Source organism: Lutra lutra, chromosome 8 (genome assembly GCF_902655055.1).
Source record: "Lutra lutra chromosome 8, mLutLut1.2, whole genome shotgun sequence".
NCBI lineage: Eukaryota > Metazoa > Chordata > Mammalia > Carnivora > Mustelidae > Lutra > Lutra lutra.
The window spans coordinates 70,579,021-70,604,821 of NC_062285.1; the positions used below are offsets into that span (position 1 = coordinate 70,579,021).

At 38.6% G+C, this 25,801-nt stretch overlaps 1 protein-coding gene and 1 long non-coding RNA gene across 11 annotated transcripts in view; one reads left to right on the forward strand and one right to left on the reverse strand.

The window, feature by feature from the left end:
• BICD1 (BICD cargo adaptor 1) overlaps nucleotides 1–25,801 on the reverse strand; it is a 226,629-nt gene that overhangs the window by 115,525 nt on the left and 85,303 nt on the right. For all 9 annotated transcript variants that reach the window (XM_047740888.1, XM_047740886.1, XM_047740884.1 and 6 more), the window contains exon 2: nucleotides 15,175–15,387. In XM_047740888.1, coding sequence (XP_047596844.1) covers nucleotides 15,175–15,387 — 213 coding nt within the window. The remainder of the gene's footprint in view (nucleotides 1–15,174; nucleotides 15,388–25,801) is intronic.
• LOC125106608 (uncharacterized) lies at nucleotides 526–14,437 on the forward strand. Of its 2 annotated transcripts, none has more exons than XR_007129368.1 (3): nucleotides 526–558; nucleotides 1,573–1,696; nucleotides 14,397–14,437. It is a non-coding gene; the product is annotated as an uncharacterized LOC125106608 (long non-coding RNA). The 2 variants fall into 2 exon arrangements; XR_007129367.1 differs by lacking the exon at nucleotides 14,397–14,437 and adding an exon at nucleotides 7,600–7,681.

Here is a 25,801-nt window from a genome sequence, read left to right on the forward strand (position 1 = left end):
AAGCAGGCTGCCTTTTACTGCTTATTATTATTATTATTATTTTTAAGATTTTATTTACTTATTTGACAGAGAGAGATCACAAGCAGGCAGAGAGGCAGGCAGAGAGAGAGAGGAGGAAGCAGGCTCCCTGCCAAGCAGAGAGCCCGATGTGGGACTTGATCCCAGGACCCTGAGATCATGACCTGAGCCAAAAGCAGTCTTAACCGACTGAGCCACCCAGGTGCCCTACTGCTTATTATTTTTAAATGATGAATGATAATTAATAAAAACTTAATTACCTTTAAAAAAGTAGACTATGCAGGATTACTTTAAAAATAGACTTTCTTTAGAACTTACGTCAGTTTCTGAGTTTCTATCTCTACAGTATGTTCTGAGCAATGCTCTCTCACCATTTCTAACTTTGGCTTGACCTTCCCTGCAGTTTCCCATTTAATTCCCCATTTGGCACTGGTTTAATGACTGGCTATTACACAGGAAATTGATGCAACTATCATCTCAGGCCAGAAGTTTATGCCCCTTCGCATTGTCTAATGCAGAAACGAAGGCGTCACAAAGAAGGTACTATTTTGAAGCTGTGTCCAAATGAGGTCCAACATCGGGATATTGGAAACATTTATGTGTGCTTTCATTTTTTAAGTTTCCCTGAAAATATTTGGGATTATAAAGATGGCGTACCTTATTACCTCTCTAATCTCAAAAAAGCTGATAATATTTTTGAGTAAAGATCAACTGACATCATTTTCAGAGCTATTCAAAAGCTGTTATATTATTTCTCATTGACAAACATAATAATCCAACATCTGAAATCATGGAAAAAACACTTCCAGTCCTCAAAAAGAGAAATTAAGTGTATATGCTCCTTACGATAATGCATGCATTTGAATCGATATCCACTGATTGAGCATATGGGATCACAGCAGGCATCATATCAGTTTTACAGATGTGTGTAGTGCACTCCTTACCTCGATGTAATGGAAACCTGACTCTCCCTGGGGACACCGTTTCCCCGGCAACCCTCTCAAGTGCTGGCCTGGAAGTGGGATGGGTGCCCCTTTTGCTCCACATGGCTGCTTCCAGAGCAGTCTCCCTTCCACTTCCCCTGAAATTCCTCTCCTTTGAACCTCAAGTCATTAGGAGATTTTCTTCTTAAGCTGATAAATATACATTTTGGGGAGACACAAATAACAGTAGCTTTCACTGGGACAAGGGAGCAGCAGCAGGGTAGCATTAAACCCTACATACTGTCCATTACCAGCACAGACACTGTCAGCTCTCACACACCAACACATTCTTTTCCTCATTTCTCCAAGTCTTTAGCTCCAGGCTGAAGATATCTCTATAATATCTTATCCAATATCTTATCTTATCCAATATCTCTAGAAGTTCCGGTCTAGTCTTAATTCCTGGCATTCTCAATATGTACACAGATGATCTTGATTCCTGGAATTCCTCTTCCTGAGGGACGTCCTCCTCCTGCTTCAGCCCGTCCTACCTTAATGACTCACTCCCAGGTGACTATTTCACTACTCCTCTCTCCTCAAAACATAACATCTCCCCCATCTTCCTTCTCAGCTACTGGCCTTGCTTCCTGCTTCAGTGAGGAAAATGAAGCAGCCTGAAGAGGACTTGGAAAGTCTCTCTTCGCTCACACCTAACAAAGTACCTATATCTACATCCACATACTCTGCTTTTCCAGGTATTGCCAAAGACGAAACTTCCTTGCTCCTTTTTTTTTTTTTTTTTGAGAGAGAGACAGAATTGGGGGGAGGGGGAACAGGTTGGGAGAGGGCCAGGAGAAGGAGAGAAAGAATCTTAAGCAGACTCCACACCCTGTGCAGAGCCTGATGCGGAGCTCGATCTCACGACTCCAAGATCATGACCTGAGCCAAAATCAAGAGTCAGGTGCTTAACAAACTGAGCCATCCAGGTGCCCCCAAATCAGCATTTTTTTAGTAGGTTCCACACTCAGCCTGGAGCCCCACACAGGGCTTGAACTCACAACCCTGATAGGATCAAGACCTGAGCTGAGATCAAGAGTTAACCGACTGAGACACCCAGGCACCCCATTCCTTGCTCCTATTTAAAGGCAATCCCTCCATTTTTTTTTTGTACCAGGTCCCATTGCTCTCTCCTTCCATCAAGGAAATCAATTGTTTTAGGCATCCTCCCCTTTCCTCTTAAATCATTAAAATTTCCCTCCCTGCTAGGTCACCCATCAGCAATCAGTACTCACATACACTGTTAAATTATTTCTTTCACATTAAAAAAAAAAAGAATAAAAACCAACAACTTTCTCTTGAGTTCATTTTGTCCCCTAGCTACAGCTACCTGCTCATTTCTTTGGTCTTCTTTGCAAATAAACTAAAAAAAAAAAAAAAAGTTGTCTCTATTCTCTGTCTTCAACTCCTCTCCTTCCAGTCTCTCTTAAACCACTTCAAATCAGACTTTTGTTTCCACCACTCCATGGAAACCTCTCTCACGGAGGTGACTGATGCTAAATCCAAAAGTCTATTTAGTTTCCTCATTGTTTGACCTATTAGCAGCATTTGCACTGTTGATAACCTCCTTCAGAGATAGCACTTTCCTCATTTGTCTTCCAGGAACCATTCTCTCCTTATTTCCTTTCTACCCCACTAGGATTTTTAGTCTTCTTTGCTAGTTTCTTTTCTTGTCCCCAATTTCACTGAGGTAGTCTAGGACTCAGTTCTTGGTCCTCCACCTTTTCTATATACACTCTGGTCTTGATGATATCTCTGATATTCCTTAAATAACATACATCTGCTGATAAATCCACAAGTTACATTTCTGTCACTAAATTTCTCTCCCAAACTCTAAGCCTTCATGTCTAAGAACCCATCCATATTTTACACTTGGAGGTCTAATCAAAATTTAAAATTCAACACATCCAAAACTTAAGTTCTGATCCTCCCTCCTAAAACTTGTTTCACCTAACACTTTCCCTATCTCAGCTGATGATAATTCCATTTTTCAATGGGTCAGGCTAAAACCTTAGACTGGAGTCATCCTTTCTCCTCCTTATTTCTTTGTCTCTACATCCAACCCATTAAAAAGTCATGTTGGCTCCACTCTCAAAATACATTCATGGGCACCTGGGGGGCTCAGATGGTTAAGCCTCTGCTTTTGGCTCAGGTCATGATCCCAGGGTCCTGGGATCGAGTCCTGAATTGGGGGAGGGGGGTTCCCTGCTCAGCGGGGAGCTTGCTTCTCCATCTCCCTCTGCTGCTCTCCCTGCTTGTGCTCTCTCTCTCTGTCAAATAAATACATACAATTTTTAAAAGAAAAAAATACATTCATAATTTATGACCTCTTTTCACCACCTTCACCTATCATTCTGGCCAAAACCACCATCTTCTCAAATCTGGATGATTACAAAAATTTCCTACTCTTATCCTTGCCTCATTAAAGTCATGTCACTCTTTTGCTCAATATTTTCCAGTAACTCCATTTCACTCAAAGCAAAAGCCAAAATCCTTTCAAAGATCTATAAGATCCTAAAAGATTTGGCTTCCTGTTACCTCTATGACTTCATCATGACAGTGTGGTATTGGTAAAGGGACAGGCACATAAATCAGCAGAACAGAATAGAGAGTGTAGAAATACACCCAAACAAATATAGCCAATTGGTTTCAACAGAGGTGCAAAGGCAACTCAATGGAATGCAGTCTTTTTAACAAATAGTGATGGAACAATCAGACATTTATATGTAAAAAAAAAAACAAAAAACCTCATCTTAAACTTCATACCTTACACAAAAATTAACTCAAAGGGAACACAGAGCTAAATTTAAATATATAAAGCTTTAAGATGAAAATATAGGAGAAAATCTTCACAACATGGGGATAGAAAAGTATTCTTAAATCTGATATTAAAAGCATGACACATAAAGTGTGTTGTTATTGAGGTAAAATTGACACATGATATTATATTAGCTTCAGGTATTGATATTATATTAGTTTCAGGTATATAATATAATGATTCAATATTTGTATGCACTGCAAAATGATCACAATAAGTATATAATATACAATAAACATAGTTAGCATCTGTCACCATTTAGAGTTACAGAATTTTTTGCATATGCTGAGTATTTTTAAGATCTACTCTCTTAGTGGGGTGCCTGGGTGGCTCAGTCATTAAGCGTCTGCCTTCAGCTCAGGTCGTGATCCCAGGGTCCTCAGATCGATCCCCGTTATCGGGCTCTCTGCTCCACAGGAAGCCTGCTTCTCCCTCTCCCACTGCCTCTGTTTGTGTTCTCTCTCTCTCTCTGTGTCAAATAAATAAATAAAATCTTAAAAAAAAAAGCTCTACTCTCTTAGCAACATTCAACTATGCAATACAGTATTATTAACTATAGTTGTCATGCTCTACATTACATCTTCATGACTTATTTTTTTTCTAACTGGAAGTTTGTACCTTTTGACCCCCTTAACTCATTCCAGCCTTTCCCCAACTCTCTAATTTTTTTTGACACATTAGACTTTATCAAAATGAAAAGTGTTGTACTCTGCAAAAGACACTTTAAAGAGAAAGAAAAGACAAGCCAAATACTAGGACAAAACATTTGCAAATCACTTATCTTACAAAGATCTTGTAGCCAGAATATATAAAGAATTCTCAAAATGTACCTATGAAAAGAAATAACACAACTAATAAGTGGAAAAAAGCCTCAAACAAACTTTACCAAGGAAAATATATGGAAGGCAAATAAACACATGAAAGGATGTTCAATATTGTTAGCCATTATGCAAACAAAACCATGATGAGATACTACTACACGCCTATCAGAATGGCTAAAATTAAAAATACTGATAATGTCACGTGTTGGAAAGCATGAAGGGAAATTAGAGCTTTTACACATTGCTAGAAGAAAGGCGAAATGGTACGGCCACTCTGAAAAAGTTAAACACACATATACCATCTGACCAAGAATTCCCACTCTCCTAGTATTTGTCCCAGAAAAATGAAAACTTACGTTCACACAAAAATACAAATACACATGAATGTATATAACAGCTCTGTTTATAGCTGCCAAAATCTGAAAATGAACCAAATTTTCTTCAACAGGTAAACTGATAAAAAACAACAACTATAGCACATCCCACACAGTGGAAACCTATTCCATAACAAAAAGGAAGACTTATTGATATATGTAAAAACTTAGATGAATCTCATAGGCATTATGCTGAGAGAAAAGACTAACCTCAAAAGGTTATATGCTGTTTGATTCCATTTACATGACGTTCCTGAAAAAATAAAACTACAGTGATTGAGAATAGATGATTGGTTATCAGAAATTGAGTGGGGGAGGGTATGCCTACAAAGGAGTAGCACAGCACAGGGGAGGTTCTGGGGTGATGAAACTGTTCTGCATCTTGATCGTGGCTGTGGTTACATGAATCTATTTGTTCAAATTCATAGGACTGCAATCTACCCCCCCAAAATTCTATAAGCTTATAATTTTCAACTAGTCCTACAAACAACCCACTTATGTAACTTGTTTTTCCCAAAGGCATCATCAAATCACCATGATTCAAAGGTGAATTGTCTGTATATCGTTAAACTCTTGCTTTCAAATTCCTGATGATGTTAATTAGGGATATTTGTTTACAGTACCTTAACAAGTGTTGGAAAGAACTTTTCCTCCAAAAGAAATATAGCTCTCTCCAGTGGAATGAATAAACCAACAGCAGGCACTAACATAATTAAGAGCAGGGGCTCAAGAGTCAGATTTTCAAGCCAGCTTGACTACTTGCCAGACAAGCTGTTCAGCCTCTCTTTGCCTCGCAAGTAGAGGCGAGTAAAGATAGAGAGGAAACAGAGAAACAGTGCACGCCTTGTAATTCTGTTGAGAGAATTAAATGAGATGATGAAGTTAAAGTGCTGATATCATGCTTGGAACATGGTAAGCTCTCAAAAATGTTAGCTATGACATTGTTATTAGTTATTTAAAGCAATTAAAACACTGTTAATTCTTCACTGGGGCTTTGCATCATTCCAAGAGGCATAAGGTCCATTCCCAAAAAGAGTGGAGAGCTGGGGAGAAACTGGAACATGCCAGGAAAATAGACCACTTTCCAGCGATCACCAATCCATTTACAGAATGGTAAAAATCATCATTCAGTTGGAAGTGTCAAGTTCATTCAGCTATGTGTAAACACAGCTCCCAATGACCAATATCAGAGACTATAAGAAAAGCTTTAATATTTACTGGATGTGTTAATTAAATAATTTAATCTTGCCCCATGACTTGGATCATCTGTAAGCATATTTGATGTGGTACTCATAACGTAGTGACCCTTTCAAGAACAAGCCAGGTGTGAAAGGCTGTGTCACACGGATAGAACACCTATACAACTCACCTTTTTCAACCTATTGGCTTTAAAATAGCCAATTTTTGTTGTTTCCTCTTTTGGTGTCAGGAGTCAGGCATTATTCTTGATATTACTGGAAAGTGCTGAGGCCTTTCCCGATACTCCAATACATCTTTCTAATTTATTTGTCTTGCTATGTGTGAGTAAGTCTGATAACCAAACCTTGAAACAATAAATAGAGCATTTCCTTTTCGTTCTTATAAAGCATTTTCATGAAAATATTTTATCCTTAACAAAATCATGGGGAACAGGACAGGTTATTATTAAAGTTACTATAATGTTTATATGGGAAATGAAAAGTTTAATCACACAACGGGTAAAATAGTTAAGACATGAACTCAGATTTCTTGGTTTCTTTTTTTTTTTTTTTTAAGATTTTGTTTATTTATTTGACAGAGACAGAGACTGCGAGAGAGGAAACACAAGCACAGGGAGTGGGAGAGGGAGAAACAGGCTTCCCAACAAGTAGGGAGCCCAAAGAGGGGCTGGATCCCAGGACCCTGGGATCATGACCTGAGCGGAAGGCAGACGCTTAACGACTGAGCCACCCAGGCGCCCCTAGATTTCCTGGTTTCTAATTCTACCCTATTACCAAACCATCTGTTTATAAAATAAGCAAATCAATTTTTTAAAGTAGCTGGCTCTCCTTGGAATAAAGTGAATATGTATTTAGTGACTGAGGTCATAACATCTAATCTGGCTTCAGAGGGCGTTTTTCACTTTGTCACAGCAAGTACCATACCTTTGTAGTTTTAATAAGAGACTTAGATGCATATAATATACAACATGTTATATGTTGTCCTAGTCCAATCGGCTGCTATAATAAAATACCATAAAATGGGTGGCTTAAACAACAAACATTTATTTCTCACAGTCTGGAGGCCAGAAGTCCAAGATCAAGGCACAGGCATGTTTTGTGTCAAGTGAGGGCATTCCTCCTGGTTCAGAGATGGCCATCTTCTAGCAGTGTCTTCACATGGTGGAAGGGGCTAGGAACATCTTTTTTATGAGCGTGCTAATGCCATTCACAAGGGCTCCGCCCTTAAGACCTAATCATTTCTAAAAACCTCATCTCCAAATACTACTGCGTTGGAGGTTAGTTTCAATGTAATAATGTTTGGCAGTGGCAAGGGTGAGAGGGAGGCATGCAAACATCCAATCTATCACATATATTGTCTAAAACACAGCTTACTCTCTATTTTCACAGATAATAAAGAGTAGAAGGAAACAGTTTCCAAATACATTTAGCTGTTTTAACATTGAAAACAACCACTTATTATTGAATTTTTTACTCACTGATGTTCCCCAAGCATCCGGCTCATGGTAAGCACTTAAGAGACCTTCACTGAATGAATGAATGTATGACTGCAAAGTTGGAAATCCGAAGAAATGAAAACACTAAGATGAGAAACTCAAAATCTAGGTCCAATGATTCAAAATTTCAAGGATATTTATAATAGCAGTAAAGGCCCTTAATTATATGTTTTTTAAAAGCAAACACACATTTTTAAGAGACACTGGATGCTAGTCTAAGAAGGTAAGGCACCCTGAAACCATGTTACATAAAGAAATGTTAATGGATCTAGGTATGTTTAGTCTGAAAAAGAGAAGACAAGATAGTTCTTTGCAAATATTTGAAGCTATTGGGCATAGGCTAAAATTGTCAAGTGGAATAGGAAACTAAAAATATATATATATATATATATATATATATCTAATTAGATATATATAATATTTTAAAAATATAAATATAAATATATATATATCTTTTTTTTTCTCTGTAGATCCAGAGGCTAGAAATATGGCCAACTGGTAAAAATTACAGGGAGTCAACTTTTCATTTAATAAAAAAAGAGCAGTTTAACAATTAGAGCTGCCAAGTGACAGGGTGGGCATCCTTGGGAAGAAGTTGTAAGAAAGGAAATAAACAGTCATTTAGCAGCTCCAGATATTTTGCACAGGACCTGCATTAGTATTACCACCTCCATATCGTAGTTAAAGAAGTGTAGCTTAGAGAACAAAAGTAATTTGTCAGTATCACACAGTTGGTAAGTGGTACAGCTGGAATTCAAACCTAGGAGTAGCTAACTCCCAAAGTATGTTCTTTCATTTCAAATCAACAAATATTTTTTTAATGTCTAATTTGGCAAGGCACTGTGCTGAGTGCTGGGGATTCAAAGATAAAGGACAGACAAAGCACAGTTCCTTCCTTGAAAGGACTCACAGTTTTTCTTCTCCACAGTGCTGCAAATGTCTGAGTAAGGTTCACATGACCATTTAGGGATACTGGAGAAAGAATTGTTGATCTGGGAGTAGTCTTTACCAAATAATCTTTTTTTTTAAAGATTTTTTTATTCATTTGAGAGAAAGAGCTAAAGAGAGAGCAGTGAGCACACAGAGAGGGAGAGGGAGTAGACTCCCAGCTGAGCTGGGAGCCTGATGCAGGCCTCCATCCCAGGACCCTGGAATCATGACCTGAGCCGAAGGCAGATGCTTAACAATGGAGCCACCCAGGCACCCCTTTACCAAATAATCACTGAGAGCCTTCCTGCCCTAAAAAGATTACAGATATGGATTCCTTATAGTGGATTAGGTATATTCCTACAATGTTGGCATCATTAGGTTTCTGCAATTTGAGCCACTGTATATTATGAAATCTGGTTGTATATTCCATTGAAGCAGAAAAGCTTCAAATGTAATAAAAATCATATGGATTGGGGCACCCAGCTGGCTCAGTTGGAAGAGCACGTGACTCTTGATCTCAGGGTCATGAGTTCAGGTCCCCCATTGGGTGGTAGAGATTACTTAAATAAAAAACTTAAAAAAATTCTTTGGTAAAAAATTGTATTGGGGGCGCCTGGGTGGCTCAGTGGGTTAAAGCCTCTGCCTTCAGCTCAGGTCATGATCCCAGGGTCCTGGGATCGAGCCACACATCGGGCTTTCTGCTTGGCAGGGAGCCTGCTTCCCTTCCTCTCTCTCTACCTGTCTCTCTGCCTATCTGTGATCTCTGTCAAATAAATAAACTTTAAAAAATCTTAAAAAAAATTATATAGATTGGGGCACCTGGATGGCTCAGTCAGTTGAGCATCCCACTCTTGGTTTTGGCTCAGGTCATGATCTCAGAGTCCTGGGATAAAGGTCCTGCATGGGTCTCTGCACTCAGCATGGAGTCTGCTTGAAATTTTCTCTCCCTCTCCCTTCTGCCCCTCCCCCTGCTCTCTTGCACTCACACACTCTCTCTCTCTTTTTAAAAGATTTTATTTATTTATTTGACTGACAGAGATCACTAGACAGAGAGGCAGGCAGAGAGGGGTGGGGGGGAGGCAGGCTTCCTGCTGAGCAGAGAGCCTGATGCTGGGCTCGATCCCAGGACCCTGGGATCATGACCTGAGCTGAAGGCAGAGGCTTTAACCCACTGAGCCACCCAGGTGCCCCTCACTGTCTCTCTCATTAATATAAATAAATCTTTTTAAAAAAATCATATGGATTAAGCACTTTTTAAAATATAAAATGGCCACATCCCAACAAAAGGCTAATGATAATATTCCAATAAGTTACAAATTTAGATAATGTACTAAAGCTTCATATATTTTGCCAGAAATTTCATTAGCTTGAGGCAGGACTAAACTTGTGCTCTTGGCAGTGCACAGTGTCTAGATCAGAACCACTTTCTGAATTCTCATCCTGGCTTGTCACTTATTACCAACATACTTTGGACTTTGGACAGGTTATGTGACCTAAGATTTACATGTCCTGTCAGAAAAATGAAATGATAGAGTAACAGAACCTACCTCAATAGAGTGTTATAAGGGTTCAGCAAGTTAATCCACATAAAGAATTTAGAACAGTGCCAGGCACACTGTCTGGCAGTCAGTGTTAAGTTATTTTCACTTGAAAGTACAGGCTTGATCTCCACTAAGGTCAATAATCCATTTTAGAACTCTAATCTTCTGCATTCTACCTGAAAGGGGTCTACCTTTCATAACATCTCTTTTTCACATATAAGCCAGCTCTGGTTAGGAATATTTGTAAAATTGTACTGTATAGTTTGTAAAATAGTGCAGTAAATTCTGACTTAACTTACTAACAACTAAAAGTTTCATTATCCTCTTTTATGATTTCATCAATGTGGATTTTAATTTAGTACAAAGTAAATGTTCAATAAATATTGCTCAAATACACCTATTTAGGCTATCTTTTACATGTTACATCTATAGGGTCAAAGAAAGATGAAAATCAAATTTGTTTACTAAATATCTGCTTAGTCATTATAGTAATCTTTTTTTTTTTTTTTTAATTTGACAGAGAGAGAGACACACAAGTAGTCAGAGAGACAGACGGGGTGGGGAAGAGGCAGGCTTCCTGTCAATCAGAGCGCCCAATGTGGGACTCGATCCCAGGACCCTGAGACCATGACCTGAGCCAAAGACAGGGGCTTAACCCACTGAGACACCCAAGCACCCCTCACTATAGTAATCTATCTGTTCTCTACACTCACACCAAAATGATGCTGGTCAAGGTAACCCAGGGTTGTTTTTCCTCCCTGCCCTATAGGATTAACTCTTATTTGGTGCTTTGTTGGGGTGATATTTTTTCTTCATACTCTATATACTTCAAAAAATTATTTAAAGCAGTTTACCATTAAAGACACATATACAATAAGGATAATAAAAATGGGAAGAATTATATGGAAAATCTTAGTCTTCACAGTTAAACACAGTCCTGGAGTTTCTTAACAATTAAAGCAGGAAAAAAAGCACACTGTAATTCCTATTGCCTCATTCATCTCAACAGAAAGAATTTCCAAGGTAATAAATTCAAAGAGGCATCTATATGATGTTTCTTTAACCTAAGAATATGGATGAACTAGATGAACATAATAAAGATATCCCCAACAATGTTTTTATGGAGGATGCAGAAAACTATTAATGGTAACTTATGTTTACTATGTACTGTATTTACTATATATATGCTAAAATAATCTTCTATAAATACCATGGATATAATTATAAAACCTTTTAGCAGAGCTGAGTCTAGAATATTAATTTTCTAATATCGAATTCAGAAAATTTTATGGGTTTTTCCCACTACATTATCCTATACCTACCATATATGGAAGAGAATCTGACCTAGGAATTACACATGTTTACAAACATATATGTAAAGCTCCCATAATATACACACCATGTTTATGCACGCACACACACACACACACGCAAACATTGGCCAGTACCAATAATCCTACTGAAATAAGAGATGAATAAATAATGAGTAAATAATTTACTTTCAGTAAATAAAAATGATTCCATAAATTAAATACACACAGTATCTGTCAAACTGATGATTTACTGCATTTTGTGCTGGTCATTCTTGTGTATTTCTCATGGACCATCAGGTCATAATTTTTTGTTTTATGATCTCTCCTCCAATCGCTATGCATCAATCAAAGCTCAGAGTATAAAAATAAATTAATTAAATTGAGTCTATAATAAAAACAAATCTGGGATTTGAATTTAACACCAGACATCAAAAATCTTTATCAATTCACACTTCCAGTTATAAAATAAATAAGTCATGGGGATGTAATGTACAGTATGGTGACCATAGTTAATAAAACTGTAATACATATTTGCTAAGAGAATAGATCTTAGAAGGTTTCATCACAGGAAAAAAAAAATTTTTCAAGGGGTGCCTTGGGGGCTCAGTCAGTTGGGCAACTGCCTTTGGCTCAGGTTATGATCCCAGGGTCCTGGGATTGAGCCCCACAATGGGTTTTCTACTCAGTGGAGAGCCTGCTTCTCCCTCTCTCTCTGCTGTTCCCCCTGCTTGTGTGCTTGCTTTTTCTCTCTCTCTCTCTGTCAAATAAATGAATAAAATCTTAAAGAAAAAAAAAAACTTCTTTCAAGATTTTATTTATTTAGTTTAGAGAAAGAGAGAGCATGCGTATGTGCACGAGTCGGGGGAGGGGTAGAGGGAGAGGAAGAGAGAGAATCCTAAGCAGACTTCATGCTGAGCATGGAGCTGGGTGCAGAGCTGGATCCCACAACCAGGAAATCATGACCTGACCTGAAACAGAGAGTCGGACATCTAAGCAACCAGGCCACCCGAGTGTACCAAGAAAGAAGATTTTTTTTGTAACTATGTAAAGTGATGGACATTATAGGCTTACCGTAGTAATTGTTTTGCAATATAAATATCAAGCCACTACACCATATACCTGAGCTAATATAATGTTATATGCCAATCACCTCGATCAAAAAATCTGTATCAATGTTCCAAAACATACAATTCATTCCTTTCCTCCTTTTACAAACACACTCAGCTCTAAATGCTCATAATTTTACTAGGTACATTAAAACATGAGGCCTGAATGAAACCCAACAGGCCTCTTGGTGTAGTAATACCAACAGCTTCCAGCCCAGCAGAGAGAACACCAACAAATATACTATCACACTTACAAGCCCAGGAAACCAACAACCTGGCTTTTTTTTCCTTTTTCTTTTAGTTAACTGGTAAACCTGAATGAATACACTCATAGGCTAGATTGCTTTATGTATATATTATATTTTTAAAAATACACAAATTTGGATGAAGCAAGTCATTCTCTTACTGCAAATCAACTACTGAAAATGTATAGAAATAGAGGATTATAACCCAGTGACCATTCAGCAATTCCCCCAATTGTGAACCTTATGATACTCCCTTCCCTAGCTTTGGGCCAGTCAAAAAGTTTAAATTAAAGCACGGTCTCCAGAGAAGCAACCACACTATCACCTGCTGTGAACTTGTGAGAAATGTATATTCTTGAGCTCCAACTAGACCTCCAGAATCAAATTTCTGGGGGTGGGGTCCAGGGTCATGTTTTGACACATCCTCGAGGTGACTCTGATGCTCACTACAATTGGAGAACTGATCTGAAATGAACAGCTCCTCAAGATCTTTTCTTCTTTGCTGCCTCAGTTCATTCCTAACTTACATCCTCACACTCTTCATTATTCTTAACTAATTAGTGAGGATCCTGCTGGTGATCCTAAATCTGCTCACTGGAAATAGCCCTCAAGCATGGTCTATGTTACGAGGAGGCTTCGTTAGTCACCACTGTAATGCCTCAACAGAGAAACATCTCTGGATGCTCGGCCCTTCCCCAACCCTGACTGCTCGATGCTCAGTTGTAGCTGCGATGCACTGCGGGGATACGCAGCTTTTCAGAGGATCCATCCAACTGGCAATCAACGCTGCTTGACTCATTGCCTGCAGTTACTCTCCACAAACCGTGTGTGTGTGTGTGTGTGTGTGTGCGCGCGCGCGTGTGTGTGCGTGTGTCCACCACCCTCAGGTTGCCTGGCTTTCTCAGCCCCTCTGCCAACTTGCCGTGTGGATCCACTACTCATGGCTGCCCTCTGTGGGTGTTTGGGACCTTGCTTGATCCAGGGTGGTAGCCTATGACACTACATGATCTCGGGTCCACTTCCACAGTGGATGCCTGTCTCATAAGGAAGCCTGGGGCTGAAAGCGTGAATGAATTCCTTAGGAGGAGCAGGGTCTGGGACTCCAAAGGGTAAGCAAGTGATGGCCCACACCCAACACGCACAGGTGAATCAGATACAGAACTAGAGAGGAGCTTTTTTCTTTTCACTGGCATTGGAGGGAAATGAGGCCAGGTATCCGGAAAACTGTCTCACGTTCTTCTCAGTACCCAGCACCAATTCCCACTTGGTAGGCTGCTTCTCAGTCTCTAGAAGTCATACTGCTGTATTTGGGCATGTCCAAAGAGAATGAGCTAGGTAAAGCAGAAACCCTCTTGTCAATATGCACTTAGTTCATTACAATACAGATATGTGTAAATGCAAATTATTGATTAAATTCCAATAAATCGAGGATAATTTACTGTATTTGTAATATGTCACTAATTTCAAGAGAAAAATGTCAGTGGATTATTTCTCTTGTATTTCACAATCTTTAATAATTTTTCATCTTTCCTTTTTGCATTACTAAAACGCTCAGTTAATAAGCCTGCTTGCTTGTCAATCTCCACGGCACTGCTGTAAGACTTAGAGGACATCTGCACCTCTTCTATAGTTTTCTTATCAAAAAATGGAGTGACGTTTCCAAAAATGTTCTTAAAAGGGTCTGGCGGATGAAGCTGTTCCCAGTTACCACCCCTCCAGTAAAGAATGACTCTGCCACTCTGAAAATGGCCTGGCACGTGACGCTGCCGTGGAAAAGCCGTAGAGAAACAGTGAGTGCAGTGACTGAGGAGGCTCCCCGACCTGATTCATACCAGCTGTAATCTGCTGCCTTCCCTAAAACCAGAAACATAGTTAATGACTCTGCATGGCCAGATTCTACGACCCCACAGACACTCCCCTGAGGTCTCATTCCCTAGTGGGAAGGGTCCTGAGCTAACACTACTGTTATTTTGAATTAGTGCTGGCATAGAGGATCACAGCCAACTGTTCTCCTCCACCTTGAGTTAGAACAGGTAAAAGTGAGAGGAAGAGCTAAGGTCACTATCTTTCTTTAAACTTTTGCAGAAATAGCAAGGCCAGTTCCCAACTACTCAATAAACAGATTTTAGTTCTTAATACACAATAAGAGAAAAGCTCATCTCAGAACAAGCTGTCCTTTCCCTAAACAAGAAAAATAGCTAGCATCAGCATTAAGTGCTTCTTGTTTAAGGCAGCTCCTCTGAGCAAAGAAAATGTTTTATTCCTCTCTCTTAGAAAGAATTTTATCTTATTGCTTGCTCACACAAATCTCTCACAGGGAGTTTGCTGTTTACCTCCTTCAGATCCTGCACGACGGCTGTGAGTCTCTCGTTTTCTGCCTGAACATTGGTGACCACGGCCCGGCTCTGTTTCAGTTCGTTCTGCATCTCCAAGATCTTCCCCAGATAGTAAGCTTCCTTCGATGCAGACTCCTGCAGAAGCGTTTCTTCCCGAGTCTCCCCATCCTCAGCAACCTTCCGGTGGATGGAGAAGGATTGCCCAAAGGCCTGCAGAGTATTTGGGGAAAAGAAAAAAAAAAAAACAACAAGTGTCCGATGAAATGCACCATAGCATTATTTAAATAGACTCAGGGAAACGTTTTCTTTTGTATTTTAGAGAAGCAAAACAACACATTTTATACAACAATCTAACTGTTCTCACTGATACCTGAAATCATTCAAATTGAATTAATAAGGGGAGAGAGAATTTTTAAGTATCTTGCTAGAGACATATATAATGAGTTAAGGAAAACCTGAAAAACACTGTTTTATTGATATTTTTTTTAAACAAATCCTATTAAGGAAAAGACTGTTCAGTGCTAATGAGGTCATCAAAATTCACACTCTCACTTTCATTCTAGAAAAAAAATCCCAAAAACATTTTTCAAGGAAGAAAATAATGGTTTCATTAGCTTTCTGATACATTAGTGGTAAGACTACACCAATTATGAACAGCACCCTGAAGACAGAAAACCCCTAAACGGCATTCACTGCCCAGTACTACCACTACAAAACAAAAACAAAAACAAAAAATTGAAATGTAGTCACTGTATAAGAAAATGTGTATGTATCTATATATTTGTATTAAAAAAATAAAGAGTAAACCAGAAACTAATGAAATCGGTAAGCCACAGGGGATGAGTGGGAATGAGGGGGAGGGGTGGGGTAGAATTCCAAAACAAGGGATGAGGGAAACTTTCAGGAGCCTTTTCATACAGTCCTGACTCTCAGAGCTATAGTAATGTTTCACAGACCTTCCAAATAAATAATAAGTAAAACCAGTCTCTGGGTGTCAGGGGACCCCATGTGGAACACAAACAGTAACAAATGTTCCTAGTTGTACTACAAAGGAACAACTTAACCACACTGAAAGGTTTGGAGAAGAAAAGATCTGGCTTGAGTAATTTGGGAAATAGGTATTTTTTGCTATATACTGAAGACCAAAAAAACTGTACCCAACTCCTATAGTGGAGTTAATAAATTCTCACACAGATCACAATTCTAAAAACTTCTTTATATTTATACTAGGGTTGAACAAATAAGTAACTATATTATCAATCATGAATGCCAGGTCTCTCACTTTTGGAGAAAGTTACAAGTAAGGAAAGGGAGAATTCTAAAAGGAAACTAGTGGTACTGAGCTGTAATTAGAAGCATCAGGATGAACTTACAGTCTCTAGTGGGTAGATAAATATTCATAGATAGGCAGATGGGTAGAGACATTTCCCTATGTGCATATCTATGCACTCAATTCCCACTGACAGGCCCAGAAGCAAGAACATCTCAGCAGCAATGCATACCTACACCCAGGTTTTGTTTCTAAATAGCAATCTCCAGTTAAAAAAACTAGGGTTCTTTGGAGAAATGGTCTGTTCTTGAGCTAGAGCAAAATGAATTTCATACATCTTGTGGTGCCAAAGAGTAAATAACAAAATGTTTTAAAAAAATAACAGGGATCTATAAAAAAATAAAAATAAAAAAATAACAGGGATCTGTTAAAGGACACAAGAGCCTGTCAGAAGGGTCTTATCCCAATGGCCAAATCTGGGATAAGTTGGACAATAAAATAAATAACTGTAGTAATGAATTATAATCAATAGAATAATATAGTCATCAGCCCACATTGATACAATAACTGAATAAATGAGGGAAGGAACAGCTCTTCCTTACAGTAGAATTCTAATTAATAAGTGTAGTAGGAATGATGGAGATAAAATATATCAGAATTTGGCAAACATTGAGTAATAATTGTTGCAGATAAAAATTATCAATGCAATATTAAATTAATAAGCCAAAAGTATGATGAGAAATGGGATATTTACATAGTTCTAATACTTATTAGGAGGAGACACCATGATTTAATGATTTCAAAGACTCTTCTCCAAATTTCACTCATAGAACAGAAATTTAGAAAAATAATAACCCGTAAACCTGTGTCTCAATAAACTATCTTTAGACTCTCTATATGGATCAAAATCAAAAAATGTTTCCTAAAGCATCAACTGAGAAAGAAACATTCCCATATAGATGGACAGATGGATGTTCATCTGTACAGAGTAGAACACTCTTGGCATTTGGCTTGTTAAGTCTCTGAACAGAAAGAAATTCCTATTTCAGTAGCCAAAATTTCTATACGTAGTAATAAGCATATAGACTCATGAACAGATGAAAAATCATCTTCAGCGGTGATGTTTACTTTGCTTTTCCATCAGTAATGGTCAGATTCTTTGAGGTCAATTCTGAATTCGTTACCTATTAGAAAGCCTTTGGAGGGGAGAGTTTCACAATGACCTGGTGAAGTCTTCACCAGACCTCACCCTAGCAAACGAATCCTGACTATACGGTTAAGCATTAATAAAATTTACAATTAGCATGAACCGTGCATCAAGCACCTCAGCTAGCTTCCTTTTTACAACATACTTTTCCAGTTCTTTGTAACAGAAAACTGCCACAGGGCCATTTTCTTTACTCTGCCTAAGTAAAATCAACACACATAGGCACTCAGAATATGGCTCTCATCTTATTCTCAGCGCGTAGGCAATGGTCTCTCGGTAGCTAAAACAACCTCTAAAGTCTTAACAGCAAGTGAATTTGCCTTTCCGCCCCGACATAAAGTTTTATAAATTGTACTCTGGATCCAGCACCAAAGGAAATAAAAATTTCCAGATAATATATGGAAAAGGTTTTCAGAAAAGAATCAAGAACTGAAATTGCAAATATAAACATTTTGATGACTCTTTCTATTTACTGCAGCTCAGAAACCTTAACTGAACATATGGGTTTCCAAAGTTAGTCATTATTTTTATGAGGAATCTGGCCCTTCATTGGACCTGATTTGAAAACCAATGAAAGCATGCAAGGTTATCCAAGGACATTAACGATGGTGTTTTCCATGTATAATATAAAAATAATACCAACGCTGCACAGCCTACAGATGCCCCACGATGTGCATTTGCAAATCCAGTGGGTACTAACACTACTCAGAAAAAAATCTGCATTTTAGAAAGGGAAAGTAAAGGAGAAAACACTCCTATTCTGCCTAATTCCTAATTGTCAGTAAGTGGAATGGGACATGACGCCAACTGACATCTGCCGTTTGGCTAATTGTTAAAGTGGATTGACCAGGACCTGTCTGGCTCTGCCGGGTAGCTTCCTCCTCCATCACTATTTAAGAATGTCCTGACAAAGCTGGACCTAAGAGAAGACAAACAACGTTCATCAAGGCCACTGAAGCTGTATCCTTGGCAGAAATCACAAAACTAGCTTCAATGTCTATTTATAGGCAAACCCAGGGTAGTCATATTCCTATTTATATTTCATTCAGGCAGCAAATTCCTTTTAGGTACTGCGATAATTACATGGATGATTTTCATTTGAAATCAATTCCAGTAAACTGACGTTTCTACACAATTTTGGAATATATTATGATTTAATTGCACAATATCACCTTCATATAGTCCACTGCAATGTATCGTAGTGCTTTCAATTACCTACCAATGTAAGTCCAATTAGCTATATAATAAGTTCTTTCCTTTCTCATTCTACTCACATGACTTCCTAATCCAAAGAAAACTGGTATTTTTCACCTTCATGTTCAGGACAATATATTAGCCGTTAAATGGAATTTTCATACTTCTTATCCTTCTTACTATGAATGATTAAAGAAATAAAAGTTTGGCTAGTATATTTAATAACATCACATTATCTTAAAAATATGTGTCCTTGGTTACAGAATTTTCATTCTTTTTTTTTTTTAAGGATTTTTTTTTTTTTAATTTACTTGAGAGAGAGACAGTGAGAGAGAGCATGAGCGAGGAGAAGGCCAGAGGGAGAAGCAGACTCCCCATGGAGCTGGGAGCCCGATGTGGGACTTGATCCCGGGACCCCGGGATCATGACCTGAGCCGAAGGCAGTCGTCCAACCAACTGAGCCACCCAGGCTTCCCTAGAATTTTCATTCTTTCATCTTAAAAAACTGTAGCAGAACAGTGTACTAAGTCACCTAAGGACATTAGACAAAATACTTTTTATTTGAAATACTAAAATTTTTTTGTTTGTTCATTCACATAATAAGTATTTACAGAGAACTGTAATAGGTGCTACTTAAGACACTGAAGATCTGCTATGTTCTAGCAAAAAGATCTCTTGCTTGTGGGAGCATACGTTCCAGTGGAACATAAACAAAGCAATGATCATGTAGCGTAATGTAGCAGAAGTTCTAGAAAGAAAATGAAAGCCAGGGTAAAAGCATAGAACAGCATTGCCTAACAGGACTTCTCTCAAAGATGGATCTGTGTTGTCCACTAACAACTAACCACAGGTCACTAGTGAGCTCTTAAATTGTGGCTAGTGTGACCAAAGAATTGAATTTTTTAATTTTATGTAATTTCATGAATTTTAATTGTCACCTTTTGCTAGTGGTTACCATGTTGGACAGTGCAGGGATAGAGAGTAAGGCAGGTGCTGAGACAGGAAACCCTATTTAGACAGGACCTTCAGGGAAGGGAGTAACCCGAGCAGACCTGAACAAAGGAAGGAGTGAGCCAGAAGCTGGCCTTTCCCCACAGCAGCAAGCCTAAAATTAAGTGTTACTAAGCAAGAATTACTGCACTGCCATGGCACCACTTTAAAGACCATTGGTGGCATGGCATGGTGACATCTCCTTTAAGTCTCTGCCAGAGCACTTAAAAACCTGAGTGAGCCAGGGATGACTGAGACATGATTTAACTTGAAAGAAGAAAAGCGCTGACAACTACTATGTCACTGTAACCCAACCTCCACAAACCCTACCTTCTTTGAACATACAATAAAAAATATTTGACCAGTTATAGGTCTCTGTTGCCTCAGATGGCCAGGAAATTCAGCATTAAATGCTCTACAGCAATTAGCTAAATTATCTTAAGTTTCTGGTATAACTCTCCAGAATACACAGTTTTCTCTATACTGTTTTGAGTTTCTGTGTATTTACCCTCATGGTATTGGCTTCCTTTATTTTTATGTACTTCAAATACTTTTGGAGTAGAAAGGATATGAATTATAATCCCACCAACTGGTTTAAATAATGTTGAGTTACTTTTTTTTTTTTTAATTTAAGCCCTAAAGAAAGTCCATGTTAAAGAATGGAGTTTGAAAGTTTAAGAGGACTGAGAGTTCTATTAAGGATTCATTCTCATTCTGTGGAAAATAATGGGTCCAAAGAATTTCATAAAGTGTGCACATGTGCACACACATACAGGAATAAATGAGCTAAACTTGTTAGAACTGACTGAGAAACATTTCCCAAAATACTTACTCCAGCAGTGAAGTGTCTTAGTGGGTATGATCCAGTTACAAAAGAAGGGATCATTGGAGGTGACACAATCCAAAAGTACCTAGCTAGGAGAAATTGGTTTCCATGACTCATGGCTCAAAAGTTATTAAGAATCATCAGGTATTCTTGATAGAATCAAGCCTGATCCTTGAAAGGGCACATGAACCCGTAAGAGGCAAAAGAGGCAAAAGAGGTCAAGGGTGTGGGCTCCTGAGCTGGACCAAATCTGCCACTTCCTAACTGCAGAACATTGAGCAAGTTACTTAGCATTTTGTACCTCAGTTTTCTCATCTCACAGTGTTGTGAGGCTTAAAAGAGAAAGTCTATATATCACTTAGAACAGTTCTTGGTAGAAATACTGTAAGTGCTCAAAAATTATTGGCTAAAATTAGGAGAAAGAATATGTACTTTGGAATCAAATGCATTTGGTGTACACGTGCCTCTTCTGAAATCTCTGGCAAGGTTCTGAATTCTATGTCTCAGTCATCGCACATGCAAAAATAGAAGAATGGCATCTACCTTAAAAGTAAAAACAGAATAGCCCTAAAAACATAATAACCCCTTATCAAAGGAGATATAAGATCCACCACAAGGGGCGCCTGGGTGGCTCAGACATGTCTGCCTTCAGCTCAGGTCATGATCCTAGGATCCTGGATTGGAGCCCCACGGAGGGCTCCCCCTCCTCCATGCTCATGCTCTTTTTCACTATCTCGGTCTCTCTTTCTCTCTCAAATAAATAAATAAAATCTTTAATAAAAAAATCCACCACAAAATGCCTTGCACACAGTAGATGCTTGCTCAGTACCAGTCCTCAGCCTCTCTCACCTGCCCTTTGGAAGTCTCAAACCTGACATGGGCAGGTTCTTGCTTCCTCTGGTGTAAAGGTCCTCAGTGAACTCCCACATGACTCGGGAGGTGGGTCGCCCCTCTATGGACCACAGCTCCATGTGTATTTCTGAAACATTAAACCTCTTACCAGAAGTTCTGATGTAACCCCCTTTTTTTAATTAAGCCATTAAAAATGTAAAAAGACAAAATTCTCAAGTCCTAGGCTCTAAGGTTTGTTTTAGCAAAGAATTCAGTTTTATCTTCTTTCAGTGAAAATTTTCAACTCTTCCTTAACTTGCCCCATCTTATCTGGCTTTTAACCTAAGTCCTAACCAATTATAAATCCCATCCATCTAGGAAACACAGGATAGCTATGATAACTTGGGTTATTGCCCCTGATTTTTCCAAGTGTAATACATAACAGCGTATCATTCAAATACATATTTACTTAAAGCCTAGATTTTTTTTATATCCTTGCTGATTTATAATTAGCACCTGTAAAATATTTAGACATGTAAAATATCCCATGGTCCTCTGTGGGTTTGCAACGGTGCCTCTGGGCACTTAGGCACACAAGGTCTGGGGTATCCACCGATCTGGGGTAAGGCCTAGCCAAAGTATCTCTGACACGTTCACTGTGAGATTCTCATGTAAGGAAGGGTTGAGAACCACTGGTCTAGGGTGTGGGCCAGGAGCTGAAACCACCAGATTGTAGATGACACACAGCCTGAGCTCTTCTTAACAGGGCTGCCAAGCATTCCAATGTTGCCACATACATTCATACTGTCATTTGCAGTGTCCACAAGTTCCTATTGCTCCACATCCTTATTCTTGACTTTTAGACTCTGAAGTTTTTTTTTTTTTTTTTAACCACCTGGTAGTTTCATTTGCATTTCCCTGATTACTAATGAAGTTAGGCATTTTCATATTTTATTAACCATTCTATTTCCATTTCTGTGTAGTTTCTACTTAAGGCTTTTTTCCTTTTTCCACAGAGTGCATTTTCCCCCCTTTATTAATTTGTCAGTCATATGCACGGCAAATATCCTCCCAGCTTGTTTTTTCATTTTACCGTGTCTTTTTTTTTTTTTTCTTCTCTTTGAAAGGCAGGGAGGAGCAGAGGGAGAGGGACAAGCGGACCTTACACTGAGCACAGAGCCCAATACGGGGCTTAATCTCAAGACCCTGAGACCACAACCTGAGCAGAAATCAGATCAGATGCTTAACTGACTGAGCCACCCAGGCACCCCTGTAGTGTCTTTTGAAAACATAAGGTCTCATTTTCTAAAGAACAGGTTCTTGTTTCCTTACTTTTTGTTAGTAGTAAGTATGGCAAATATTTTCTCCCAGTTTGTGATGTCTTTTGATGAAATAATGTCACTGACTTATTATTAATGTCCCTCCCATTCTTTCAGTGATGTCTTTTGATGAAATAATGTCACTGACTTATTATTAATGTCCCTGGCCAATCCCTTGCTTCCTGGCTAGGACTTTTTGTGTCTCATTTAAGTCTTCCCTCCTCTATGTTCATAAAGGTATTCTGTATTTTCTTCTAAAAGTTTACAAGTTTTTGTCTTTTACATTTAAGTCCCTTACTCCATATGAAATTGATTTTTGTGTACGGAATGAAGTACAGATCTATTTTAATTATTTTCTATATAAATAATCAATTTCCCTAGCACTATTTAATGAATTACCCCTCCATTTCCACTGATGTTGAGTGCCAAGTCAGCCATAAATTGTTTTGACATAAGTGTGCCTGTTTCTAGGCTATCCCATAAGGCTCCACTGATGTTTTGAGAGCACGGAAGTGAGGGGCAGTCCCTCTGAGAAAGAAGCTGTAACTTACGTCATCTAAACCTTTTTCATTGTGATTTAAGCTTTGAACCAAATGCATCAAACAGGATGTCATTACTAATGGCAATCTATTAAATGAAAATGCCATACTTTGTAGGAAAGGAGCAAATCCATATTGATTTTAAAATGTAGCCAGTGAATATACAAAACCTAGGTTTTTCTTTCCTTTATGTAAGGAATATATACAACTATTAAAGAAAATATAGATAATCCCAAAAAGTAGAAAAAAGAAAAAGTTACACCTTTCTTCCCTTACCCCAACAATTTAGGGCAATTAAGGACCTCCAAACTCTTGCTCGCCATTGCCTACTGGGCCCCTTGAGATCTTTAGCACATGTTTTACTCATAAAGGTTTAGGCCTCAAGCTAAGATCTGGTCTTCTTCCCGAAGTGAACTTGGCTCAACCAAAAGGACTCTATCTGCCAAGGAGGGTGTCCACCCGTGCCTTCTCCTCCTTAGCTCTCCCTGGGTTCTAAGTATTTTTTTGTTGTTTTTGGCAGGGTGATGTATGTCATAAGAAATCTTATACAACCACTGTCCCCTAGTTGATATTTATAGTCAAACGTATGGTTCACTTCAGCCTCCTCTCACTGGGTTAGAAGCTGGTCTCTTATTACTATGGCTATTCACAGTCCCAAGCAAGGTACAGAGACTTTAAGAATCAGCATAAGGAAAAATATAGATGCTCAGCAAGTAATCTCTAGACTGCTCGCTTAGCAGAACATGTCTGTCCAGAAGCAAAACTCCAATGCACACATTTTAGGAGTATTACAACCAGAAAGACACTCTTCAGTGTTTTTTGAACAACACATGTATAAAATACAGGTAAAAAATTTTTTTTCTGTGTACTATCTGATGAGGGTCTTTGTCTATGAAAAGGTAGATAAAAGGAACTTAACTTCTTAAGTCATCTTAAGTTGTATTCTGGGTCCCCACGTATAAAAATAATAAATTTTACATTCCTTTTCCTGATTAAAAATCAGACCAATATCCAGTAAAAAAAAAAAAAAAAAATTATTTTTGCTAACTTTCCCTCCCTTCCCTTTCTCCCTTTCTGCCACTCCTTCCCACAAACATTCATTCAGAAGCTATGCATTTACGTACCAAATCACTGGACTATCAAGGACTCATTATATTGTATGAAGAAACCTGGTGGTTTTATTTATATGCTGGCTTTGTATAAAAACAAGTCTATCCCTTGGGCACTTCAGTGGCTCAGTTGTTGAGCATCCGCCTCGTGGTTTTGGCTAAGGTTGTGATCTCAGGGTCTCGAGACTGAGCCCCACATTGGGCTCCGCACTACACGCGGAATCTGCTTGAGATTGTCTCTTTCCCTCTCTCTCTGCCCTTCCTCCCACTCATGCTCTAAATAAATAAATAAATAAATATCTGTTTAAAAAGTCATTAAAAACACAAATCTATCCTTTTAAAGAATAACTTGTAGAGCCATTCAGTTGATCCATCTCAAGCAAATGAACTGACCTTGGCTCAGGCAGTGACCTCACAATAATCCCCATAGATAAGAGGGACCCCCAGAGGAGACTATTCCTACTTAGGAGTCAGAAAAGGAAAGTGTTGTTTCAGGAGAAAGAACTGAACGTAGAAAGGAGGGTTTCATTCAGGAAAAGGATTATCTCACACACTATCCTCAGAGAATAAATACGGTAGGCTTTTTTGAAACCTAAAGAAGAAAGTAATGAGGGCATATTCCTGATCTTGAAGCTAACAGCAAAAAAACAATATTGACATGGAGTTATCAATATGACCTAGATTTTCTTAAAACTCAGTTGAGACTAGGATATAAGAGAATAGATCAAGTGACTTTTATTACTAATCAAGTAAGGAAAGAAAAATGGGGTTTTTTTGGATACACTATTTCCTTTCCTCCATATGTGGGCCTTTATATTCTTACTGGTTAACCAAGTAAAGGAACTGTATGTTTTGAGTGTGTCTTCCTGTCTTCATGTAAAGTAATGTGATCCTTTACTTGAATTTTTAAAAATCACCTCAGCCTTAAAAAACTACTTATAAAACAAATGGCATTATTCACTACTTTGCATATAATGTTTGGTAATCTGCCAAAGTCACCATCTGGTCAGTGGCAGAATGGGGATTCAAAGCCCAGTAGCCCTGACCCCAGAGCCCCGTGTATCAGGTACTCTGCACTATATATAAGCAGAACTGCAGCAAGAAATCAGAATGAAGAACGTGATAAGAAGCATTAATAAGGGGGCACCTGGGTGGCTCAGTCGTTAAGCCTGTGCCTTTAGCTCAGGTCATGATTCCTGGCATCAGGCTCCTTGCTCAGTGGGGAGCCTGCTTCTCCCTCTCCCTCTGTCTGCTGCTTCCCCTGCTGTGTTCTCTCTGTCAAATAAATAAATAAAATCTTTTTTAAAAAAGGGGGGGGAAGCATTTTAAGATAACATGA